Raw genomic sequence first — 12,000 nt, forward strand, 5'->3', positions numbered from 1 at the left:
AGGCGGGTATTGTTTCAGAGAAGAGACTGACATGAGATTTTTTAAATGTGACCTGTAATATTTTCTGCATTAAACCAGGCTTTTAAAGTAGTTAAAATAATGTTTCCGGTTCCACTTCTGGTTTAAGTTTCTTGAGCCTACACCACTAAAAGGCAGATCTTGAAGCCTATGGGGGAGAACATGGTCAGACTCAATGCTCCTCCAGGGTACTTTGGAGTAGGTGTCCACCCAGACATGCATGGCCCTAATTAGGAAAGAAAGGTAGTAAAGCATTAAGTTAGGGAGGGCAATACTGAAAAACTGACTTTAGGATGCTTAACACCCCAGATGAATGTAGAAATTAATGAATTCATTTCTTCGAAAAATTTAGGGGGAGGGAAACAAGGGAGCATGACAAATAAAAAGTTAACTAGGTAAAATTTTAATTTTACCTGTACTGATTCTAGCTTTCATTGACATTCTTAAGTTGTCCCACCTCTGTATGTCCTTCTTAATTTTCTGACTGATTAAAAAAAAAAAAAACAATTGTAGAGAGGGCTCTTGTGCATCTAGTGATTCTTGAGCAGATATTGGTAATGTGGGAGGATTCAGATCACTGAGAAAATCATTGCATTTCCCTATGTGAAAGGGAAACCTCAGACGAATACAATAGAGTAAAATAATTTAAACTCATCATTAACAGCCTTTGGGTCCATAGTAATTTCACCAGAGCTAGTTTTAATTACATCAATGCTGGCTTTAGATTCACACTCTATGAGTTTCAATGCAAGCAATCTACTAGACCTATCTGAGACTACATCAGACTATCAACCTCCCCTGATGCTTTAAGTTTTTTCTTTGTAGCCAAGAAGGATGGAGGTTTGAGACCTTGCATAGACTATCTGGAACTAAATAAGATTACCACCATGTTCAAGTATGTGATTGTTTGCATTGACAACATCCAAGTGAAAACTTTCACATCTGCTCCACTCCTGGTTCACCCGGACCCTGATAAGCCATTCACCATAGAGGTGGATGCTTCAACATCTGGAGTTGGAGTAGTCTTGTCTCAGCAGCAGGGGTACCTTCCTCAACTTCATCCATGTACCTTTTTCTCCAGGAAACTCTCCCCAATATTAAATTAAAATTTCATGATAAAATCATTTTAAATTTCCTTATACTTCAGATTTTTCTAAAGAAAGAGGCTTATCCTGCGACTTTCTCTGGTGTGTAGCTCTGACCTCTGACTAGGCATCATTTCACTTCTTAAAATCCCTTTTTGGCGATTATATAGAGAACTAAGGAAAAAGGTACTCTGAGGTAAATTACTTGCAAAAGAGTGGAGATTTACAGATAACCACATGTATTTATATAATTTTTGTAAGAAAGAGCAAAACTTTCCTCAGTTTTGTGGCTCTAAATTAATACTGTTCGTTAACTACCGACACATTTGTGTTCATTTTTATAATGAATGATTTATTTATTATATAATTTATTATTTATTACAAATAAATAACATGTTTATTTTTTACATTAAAAAATAAATATAACGATTATACACTATTATACCTCACAAAAAAAAAAAAAAAAAAACTCAATTGTGTTCCAGAATTCTGACAAGGGTAACCAGGTGTTCCTTGCCATCAAGAAAGCCCTGGAAGAATGGAGGCACTAGCTGGAAGAGCTCAAGAGACTTAACTCAAGACAGGACAGGTGGGCCTTTTCTGCACCCAATTTAACTTCACCATCTTCTTCCGTTGAGTGAATGCAAAGGAAATAAATTTATTTTAAAATTATTGTTACTTTGAGTGATTTGATAACACTTTAGTGGGCATCACACAATGCTGTTTCTCTGCCCCATTCAATGGTCCCTGGACAAAGATATCATGGCTACCAGTCAGCTTCCCTGTGTGCCATGGCCAAGACAGCTTACCATCTCCCAACAAGCAAGTTACTTCATCTGTTTGTTCCACAATGTTCATGGTCAAACCTGGGAGTGAACTTCCCCCCATCATGTACACCTTCTACAGAGGCACCATCGAGAGCATTCTGACTAGCTGCATCACTTTGTGGTATGGCGCGCCTGCAACGCGTCCTGCCGGAAGACTCTGCAACCCTAGTGAGAGCAGCTGAGAAGATCATTGGTGTCTCTCTCCCCTCCCTCCAGGACATTTTATGGAACCTTTCTCACTCGCAAAGCCCTCTGCATTGCAGGTTATCCTACTCACCCGTCACACAGCTTCTTCAGTCTGCTGCCATCAGGGAGGAGACTGCGGAGTCCTCCAGGCCAGGACCAGCCGGACTGAAGGACAGCTTCATCCATCAGGCTGTTAGGAAGCTGTACTCGCTCCCGAACTTGGCCCCCCCCCGTCCCTCTTCTGCCCCAGGCACCACTGAACTATGAACCCCCCCCCCCCCCCCCCCCCCCAAGGTCCCACATCCCCAGGTCCTTCCACTAGCATACGATGCCATGCACCAGTCACTTTGTGCAGCATTGGTCTGCTCACTACCTCATTCACCATGGAACTGACGTCATTCTACCTACTCATCAGTCAGTTTAAATAAAATAACTGCTCTTGAGCCCTTTGTCACTTTAATCAGACTGAATAAGCTATTTTTTTTATGCACTAAAAAATCTTTTTATCTGCACTGTTTGTTCACTGGTTTGCACTCTATCTGCCATGTGCCTTGCGTCCAAACATGTCTCTCATCCTCCTCCTTGCAGGATGAAAAAAATACAAGCAGGGCGGACATTTCGGCCACCTGTGCGGAAAACATTGTTTATACCAGACCTGTACAGCGCGCACACACAAAAAAAGTGTTGTAACTTTTAACTTTAATGTGCTATTTGTATTTGATTTGACCCGTGACTAAATGATGTACATTTTAGATTACCTGATAAAACTTACTGAATATTATTTCACAAAATAATACTGTGAAATATTATTGCAATTTAAAATAAAAGTTTTCTATTTTAATATACTTTAAAATATAATTTATTCCTATGAAGCAAAGCAATTTTCAGCATCATTACTCCAGTCTTCAGTGTCACATGATCCTTCAGAAATCATTCTAATATGCTGTTTTATTATCAGTGCTGGAAACTGTTGTGCTTCTTAATATTTTTTTGGGGACTTGTGATTTTTTTTTTGGGATTCTTTGATAAATAAAAAGTTAAAAAGGACAGTGTTTATTCAAAATAGAAATTTGGTGTTACAATATACACTACTAAAAAGTTTTTGTGGTCATTAATTTTTTTTTTTTTAAAGAAATTAATACTTTTTATCAGCAAGAATGTGTTAAATGGATAAAAAGTGATAATAAAGACATATATTTAGAAAAGATTTTCTATTTTGAATAAATGCTGTTCTTTTTAACTTTTTATTAATCTAAGAATCAAAGAAAAAAGTATCACATGTTCCAAAAATAAAAATAAAAATAAAAAATAAGTAAAAATATTAAGCATTACAACAGATTCAACACTGATAGTAAATCAGCATATTAGAATGATTTCTGAAGTATTATATGACACTGAAGGCTGGAGTAATGATGCTGAAAATTCAGCTTTGCTCCACGGGAATAAATTATATTTTAAAGTATATTAAAACTGGAAACCAATATTAGAAATTGCAATAATGTTTCACAATATTACTGTTTTTTTCTTCTGTATTTTCTATAAAATAAATACATCCTTGATGAGCAGAGACTCCATTAAAAAACAAGGTCAATTATTTATTAGGTTTATAATATAGGCCTAACATAATATAATATCAAAACAAACTGAAGCATTTAAACTGATAGAATAGAATAGAATAGAATAGAATAGAATAGAAACTTAAGCATTTAAACTGATAGAACAGAATACAATAGAATAGAAACTGAAGCATTTAAACTGATAGAATAGAATAGAAACTGAAGCATTTAAACTGATAGAATAGAATAGAAACTGAAGCATTTAAACTGAGATCTGTAAGTTAAATATTTAAAAAAAAAAAAACGTGAACGTCAATTCTTCTATAGCTATGTAAACTACACCTGTGTGTGACTGTAAATGTCTCTGAGTTTTGTTACCGTTCTGTGCCCATCATCCGCTATTTCCAGCACTTAATCAAGCTGCTCTTCTTTAATACATGATGACGTTTTATTTCATGTCATTGCGTTTGCGTCGGCGCACGATTTGAGCTATTTCGTACGCAACCATTAAAATATTCGGTTTCTACAGCGACTCATTTGCCCGCACATTCCTTTTCTATGAAACTAACCGCATTCACCGGTTCTAACTCTATCGTGATATCAACTCTGTAGCTGTTTATCCGAGCATTGCAATTCATTCGCTTTCGCAAATGGCTTTCCCAACTCATTTATGCGTGTGTGCGCGGCACATTATTTCTTCTTGCGCGGCTGCGGTGGAAGAAAGTGCGCGGCGGCCGCGCGCGCGCGCAGCTTAGAGGGAACATTGCTTGCACTGCTGCTTTTATTTAACCATATTTTTATTTTATTTTTTTTCTAATTATGTCTTTTTTTACATTCCCTTATTGTATAGTTTTATCTTATATTTTATATTTGATCTAGATTTTAGGCTCTACTGTTAGTGTTATCTGTATGCACCGGGGGTCTGAGAGTAACGCAATTTCGATTCTCTGTATGTATGTACTGTACATGTGGAAGAATTGACAATAAAGCAGACTTGACTTGACTTGACTTAAAACTTCAAAACTTCAAACTTACTATACCTTCTGCAATACCTATTATACCTATGCCTTGCCTGGGCCGAGTATGCCCAAAGCTCCTTGCATCAACCTTCAGTGGATGTAACTCCATTCCAGTGCATACTTGGCTATCAGCCACTGCTGTTCCCCTCCTGAGACATCAGACTACGTCTGGGACTAAGTCCCAGATTTATTGATCCCTTCTCCATCATCCATCAGATCAACTCAATCAATCACTTATGAGTTAAAACTCCCCTCACACTACAGAATTCACACAGCATTCCATGTTTCCCTCCTCAAACCTTACCATTCACCCACATTTGATCTCTTCACAGAGCATGATCCAGCTGACAAACCCCCTCTATTCAGTAAAGGACATCCTGGATTTTCAGCATTGTACTGATCATCTGGAATACCTGGTCGACTGGGAAAGCTATGGTCCAGAGGTGAGAAATTGGGTCCCCATAGACGACATCTTACATCCCAATCAACTTGCTCCATGTTCCATGCTTCATACTCTCAATACCCAGCACAGGGGGTTCTGTCACAGTTTCACCAGGCTCCACCCTCATACAACATTCACAATCCGCGGAGTTCTAACCAGCCTCACCTCTTTCCAGTCACCACACTCATCACCAGCTCTCTATAAGCACACACTTCTCAGTTCCTCTTTGTCTGGTCTCCAATGTGGACAATGACTCAATGATCCTACAATTCTTACCTGCTCCTACGAGTCTCCGTTCATCAATCTCCTATGTCTTCCTTGTGTTCTCTAGCATCTCTATTCCCTACTTACCTGCTCCACTTACCTCTCCCCAGGTCCTGGAATCCACCGATCTCCATTAACTGAAGTGTGTGCTGAAGTTTGTCTGCTATTCCCCTTTCCTGGTAAAGAAAAATAATGGTTATTCCTCTGATCTCATTCAGCTATTCCCCTTTCCTGGTAAAGAGAAGGGAACGGAGCAGAAGAGCGAGGCCGGTGGAGTGATTGGGAAATGAGCGACACCTGCTCCACTCACCGGTCTCGAGTCCCACGGAGGAGATTGGGAGGATACAAAAGAGGAGCACGGGGTTTTATTTATTTATTAGTTATTTATTTATTTTTTTAACATTCAAATAAAACTTTAATAACCAAAAATAACCAGAAAACAGCGCGACACAGCCCATTATGTCACGGGGCGACTGCCGCGCACAAACAAAAACCAAACTACAAAATAAAACCCAGGCCTGGTCCTCTCTCGTCCTTCACTGTCGTCGCTCCTCTTTTGTATCCTCCCAATCTCCTCCGTGGGACTCGAGACCGTGTGAGTGGAGCAGGTGTCGCTTATTTCCCAATCACTCAACCGGCCTCGCTCCGTTCCCACGGCTCTCGGCCCCGCCCCACTCGTCACACTGGAATAGAGATATATTGGTTGTTCCTGTGCTGTTGCTTAGGTTTATACAGTGGGTAAGGAAAGTATTCAGACCCCCTTAAATTTCACTCTTTGTTATATTGCAGCCATTTGCTAAAATCATTTAATCATTTACACACAGCACCCCATATTGACAGAAAAACACAGAATTGTTGACATTTTTGCACATTTATTAAAAAAGGAAAAACTGAAATATCACATGGTCCTAAGTATTCAGACCCTTTGCTCAGTATTTAGTAGAAACACCCTTTTGATCTAATACAGCCATGAGTCTTTTTGGGAAAAGATGCAAACATGTTTTTCACACCTGGATTTGGGGATCCTCTGCCATTCCTCCTTGCAGATCCTCTCCAGTTCTGTCAGGTTGGATGGTAAACATGGGTGGACAGCCATTTCCAGGTCTCTCCAGAGATGCTCAATTTGGTTTAAGTCAGGGCTCTGGCTGGGCCATTCAAGAACAGTCACGGAGTTGTTGTGAAGCCACTCCTTTCATTATTATTTTAGCTGTGTGCTTAGGGTCATTGTCTTGTTGGAAGGTGAACCTTCGGCAGTGTGTGGTGTTGTGAGCTCTGTGGAGGGTTTTTTTGTAGGGGATATCTGTGTTTGGCCGCGTTCATCTTTCACTCGATTGCAACCAGTCGTCCTGTCCCTGCAGCTTAAAAACACCCCCCACAGCATGATGCTGCCACCACCATGCTTCACTGTTGGGACTGTATTGGACAGGTGATGAGCAGTGCCTGGTTTTTCTGCCACACATACCACTTAGAATTAAGGCCAAAAAGTTTTTGTCTTGGTCTCATCAGACCAGAGAATCTTATTTCTATGTTTTTTAGCAAACTCCATGCAGGCTTTCATGTGTCTTGCACTGAGGAGAGGCTTCCGTCAGGCCACTCTGCCATAAAGAGCCCCGACTGGTGAAGGGCTGCAGTGATGGTTGACTTTCTATAACTTTCTCCCATCTCCAGACTGCATCTTTGGAGCTCAGCCACAGTGATCTTTGGGTTCTTCTTTACCTCTCTCACCAAGGCTCTTCTCCCCCGATAGCTCAGTTTGGCCGGACGGATAGCTCTAGGAAGGGTTCTGGTCGTCCCAAACGTCTTCCATTTAAGGATTATGGAGGCCACTGTGCTCTTAGGAACCTTAAGTGCATCTCTTTTTTGTAACCTTGGCCAGATCAGTGCCTTGCCACAATTCTGTCTCTGAGCTCTTCAGCCAGTTCCTTTGACCTCATGATTCTCATTTGCTCTGACATGCACTGTGAGCTGTAAGGTCTTATATAGACAGGTGTGTGGCTTTTTCCTAATCAAGTCCAATCAGTATAATCAAACACAGCTGGACTCAAATGAAGATGTAGAAACCATCTCAAGGATGATCATCAGAAATGGACAGCACCTGAGTTAAATATATGAGTATCACACCAAAGGGTCTGAATACTTAGGACCATGTGATATTTCAGTTTTTCTTTTTTAATAAATCTGCAAAAATGTCAACAATTCTGTGTTTTTTCTGTCAACATGGGGTGCTGTGTGTACATTAAATGAGGAAAAAAAAAGAACTTAAATGATTTTTTAGAAAATGGCTGCAATATAACAAAGAGTGAAAAATTTGAGGGGGTCTGAATACTTTCTGTACCCACTGTATATATATATATATATATATATATATTTTATAACCTTTTTTATAATATTTTATATCTAAAATAAACTACTGACTTTTCTATAGGAACTATATTATCTGGGAATTTTTTTTTTTTTGTGTGTTTTTTTTTTTTTTTAATTTTAGGTTTAATTATGCCATCTTTTTAGGATTGAAAGGTCTGGACTCTTTTGATTGTGTAATTGGCCATATGGCAGTCTTGTAGAGATTTAAATCACAGTTTGCTTTGTTCATTTGTTGGGCCGTGAAATCGTTGATGATTGAAATGTTGGAGATTGTACAAGTTTACTGAAACAATGGCATATATGAGATGTTATTTTTTAGGCTAGATTAGCCTAGCGCACAGCTCAAGATGGCGTGTGATTTTAGTTTTAAACATGATGGCATTTTTCTTCTGTGAGTGGTGTCACGACAGCTTTGTTTCCAAACGGACCATTGAAGAATGTGACATCCATCTCCTGGCAGTCCTGTAGAATTACTCTTTAAGTAATTATTTAAAAAAAAATACTATTTCATTTCTTCAAGTGACTGCTGGCAAATTTTGTATGTTTTTTTTTTTTTTTTAGCATTTTCAAATTAAAAATGACTTGTATTTCAATTAAATACAATTCTCATACTAGTATTTTGTACCTTAATTTGATGATCAAATATATGTAATTTGTGACAAAATCTTTTATGATGTATTTTGTGTCCATCTCTGCTAAGTTTTTTTTTTTTTTTTTTTTTTTTTTTTTATTTATTGTGAGATGGGATTACTCTAGCAGGTTGGTGTTTATTTGGTCATGACATGGCCTGTATTATTGTTTTTTCTTTTTGTAGTAAATTCCTTTTTTTTATTCCATATTGGTTAATTTAAATAACAGTTTTTAAAAGTAAACATCTTTAAAAAATAAATAAATAAATAAATAAATAAAACCTTCTCTTTATCATGTTAGCGTGAACAAAATGTGCTATATATATGAATAAACTCGCCTTTCTTCCCCTTACTCTATGAAATTTGAAAACATGCGATTTTAAAAACTTGCACAATGCAAAAATTCAGACAAGGGGCAAAGACTTTCACATTGTATATTTTCACACTGTATAATTTTTGACTCAAACACATCACACCAACACTTAACTGAACATAGAATTTGTAAGCCCATTTCATTACCACAGAAAAAAGGGTATTTTGTTTCTAACTAGATGTGTTCCTCAAATCAGCATATTTTAATCACTATTCTTACAACTAACAAAATGATTTGTCATTTGTTCAGTTACATACAATCCATTAATATAATCTATTAGTTCCTGTGGCCTGTGTATTTCATGTCAGTCAAATGGAAGAGGGCTCCACATTCAATAAAAGTACTTTTTTTTTTTTTTTGGTATTCAGGGTTGTGCCTCTCAAATATCTCTCTGTGGCCTTGTCTTAGACGACTATCTGCATGTTTAAACATGCAATGCTTGGGAAACAGGAGATATTAACAGCTTGTTAACAAATAATGATTATATATCACAACTCTTATCAATTGTTTACCAACTGCTGTTTTACAGTTTGTCTCACAATTGTAATTTGCATTATCTTGTTTTCCTCTATAGAAAAAAAAAAGTTGAAAATATATTGTTGTAATTGATTTTAGCCATTTAAGTGCTTCAAGAGATCAAATAGATAGTGACAGATAGTGTCACTCACACAAATACAGTACATGTTCACAATATACATGCATACTAGGCAGTGCATTTAAACTTTTTACAAACATAGATGTTGCACTGAGACTGTTGCCATCCAATGTTTTATGAGAAAGTGCTTAACACAAGAATCCTAACTATTCCATTTGAAGACAGACAATCTTATTTACATCTGTGCTTCATGCTCTTCATGCAAAAGTTTAAATGGTTATTTCTCTTCTGGGAACATATTGAAATATTCTGATGAAGGTTCAAATATTTTCAGTGTCAAAATGTATTTTGCTGACACTCTAAACCATTGATAAAACATTGCATAGATAAGTGGATTCATGCAGGAATTCATGCATAACATCCAATACATTATGTTAATTATGAGAACATCATTTTCATCATGCCCAAAAGAAAGAGTTACTATGTAGTATGGTGTCCAAAAAAGAAGATAAACCAGTACTACAATCCCTAAGGTTCTTGCAGCCTTTTTTTCTGATTTGGCCTTTTTTTCTGTGACTGAATTTAAATGCCTAGCTTGCCGTTTTGCTACAAAGCAGATTTTCATATATAAAGGAATAATTATACAGCAAGGTGCCACTAAACAAACCAAAGTATCTATTATTAGATTTTCCAATGTAACAACAAGTATACATTCACCAATACATGTATGGTTTCTCTCTGGATAGAGTAAAAAGTCATACAAAAGATAAAATGAATATACAAAGGAGAATAACCAGTTTACAACAATGGAAACCACAACTCTATTAGTATTGACTTTCAGTGGATATCGCAAAGGGTCATTCACAGCAATGAAGCGATCCACGGATATAATAATCATATTACCAAGAGATGCTACGACAACCACATACAGAATAAGAGGAAAAATTGAACAAAATATCTCTCCAAAGTACCAGCATGGCTCAATGAGTTTCATTCCCTGCACTGGCATGAGAATCAGTCCTGCAATCAGATCAGCCACAGCCAGAGAGAGGATCAGCACATTGGTCGGAGTGTGGAGCTGCTTGAAGTGTGAGATGGAAACAATCACCAACAAGTTCAGAAACACGGTAAACACTGATGTTACAGAAACAAAAATGTACACGATAATGTACTCCGCTTCTGGTCTGATACTTTTGGTACAAGACAAATTGTTGTTTGGAAAGCAGTAATGGACTGTTTGATTGTCCACGTTTGTCACTCCCCAGTCAGACATTTCCATGATGGATGGGTATTGAAGAGTAGACTCTGTGTTAGGATGCTTGTCAGTTTAGCCCCCGATCCTTGTCACTGATATGACAAAGCTTTATACTTATGGAAAGCACAGCGACCTGCCCATTCAACATGAGGTTTCATTATTCAGCTTTAAACCCACCCTCTAGTTAAATATTCATAGACCTGATCAATCTGATCTATACAGTATAGTGGATTAGTGAATCCAGTGACACTTGTTTACTATTACATTCTGCCCAAGATAACAGCATCTGTCCAAAGATATACTAACGCTATTAGAAAAACTAGTCCAATCCACTGCCTTCCATTGTACTCAAAATAATATGCATGTTAACGCACAATAAAAATTGAAGATGGAATCTGGGTATTTTCAAATTTTAGAGTTATTTCCAGTACAGGTATACCACCACTTTATGTCTCACTTTAAATCATCTAATGAAAGGAGACTTCAAATATTATTTTTTATTAGATTAAACTCATTTTGTCAAAATTGAATTATGACAAATTATGACAATTACACAGTTTGTGAGTAGCAGCAGTGGGGAGGTGATTATTTTAATTTGGAAGGGGGCGTTCACAGTGAGTCTGGCTGCTTGCAGGAGGAAAACTTTCTTAAGTATGGATGTTCTGGTCTGAATATTTCTTAGCCTCTTCCTCGATGGGAGGAAGGGTGAGGGAGTCTTTCCTGATGGACGTTGCTTTCCTCACACAACACTATTCTGCCTCCTTACAAAATACAAATGCTGTTGGGCTTTCTTTACTAAAGAACTGTTCAGTTTACTTATTGGTGACTCTTCTTTGATGCTGTGGGTAAAGGTTTATCCTGGCAGCTCTGAGGGCCACTCTGTCACTGTCATGATTTCCCTTGGGGGCTCTGTGTCTCTGTCAGTGTCTTTTTTTATCTCAGTCGTGTGTATGTCATCAACCAGATGAGTTTTAATCTATGATTTTTTCTATTAAACTATGTCTCTATTTTGATGATTGTTAAGCCTGTAGTGTTCTTGTGTTCCCCTTTGTTAACTTGTTCCTTTTTTCCTTGACTTATTTCTGACCCTGGACTGTTTCCTTGTTTTTTGATTGTTTGCCGCCTGCCCTGACCATTTCCTGTGTATTGGATTACCCTTTTGCCTGTGCCTTGGATATTACTGTTTGCTGGTGTTCTGACCCTGCCTGTCTGACCACACTTTTAATAAAGTCTTGCTTTTAGATCCTCTACTCTGTTGTCACGTCTCCTACATTACAGAATCATCAGCCACATCCGGATCCAGCAGTTTTATTCAGTTATCCAGGCCAGCCATGAATCCAGCAGCACAAGTTACACGTCTCCATCCAGGTGAGCGGCCCATTAAAGA

The 12,000-nt window shown here is 37.9% G+C and overlaps 1 protein-coding gene across 1 annotated transcript; it reads right to left on the bottom strand.

Annotated features, from left to right (window-relative positions):
* Positions 1 to 9,373: 9,373 nt before the first annotated feature.
* Positions 9,374 to 10,994, bottom strand: LOC109092462 (trace amine-associated receptor 6-like). The gene has a single exon (XM_019106263.2). It carries the CDS (start codon positions 10,635 to 10,637, stop codon positions 9,636 to 9,638), a length of 1,002 nt encoding a protein of 333 aa, XP_018961808.1. The 5' UTR covers positions 10,638 to 10,994; the 3' UTR covers positions 9,374 to 9,635.
* Positions 10,995 to 12,000: the final 1,006 nt, after the last annotated feature.

This window comes from Cyprinus carpio, chromosome A13 (genome assembly GCF_018340385.1).
Source record: "Cyprinus carpio isolate SPL01 chromosome A13, ASM1834038v1, whole genome shotgun sequence".
NCBI classification, from domain to species: domain Eukaryota; kingdom Metazoa; phylum Chordata; class Actinopteri; order Cypriniformes; family Cyprinidae; genus Cyprinus; species Cyprinus carpio.

Coding starts and splice junctions, on each gene's coding strand:
- LOC109092462 (XM_019106263.2), bottom strand. CDS start 10,637: ATGGAAATGTCTGACTGGGGAGTGACAAACGTGGACAATCAAACAGTC.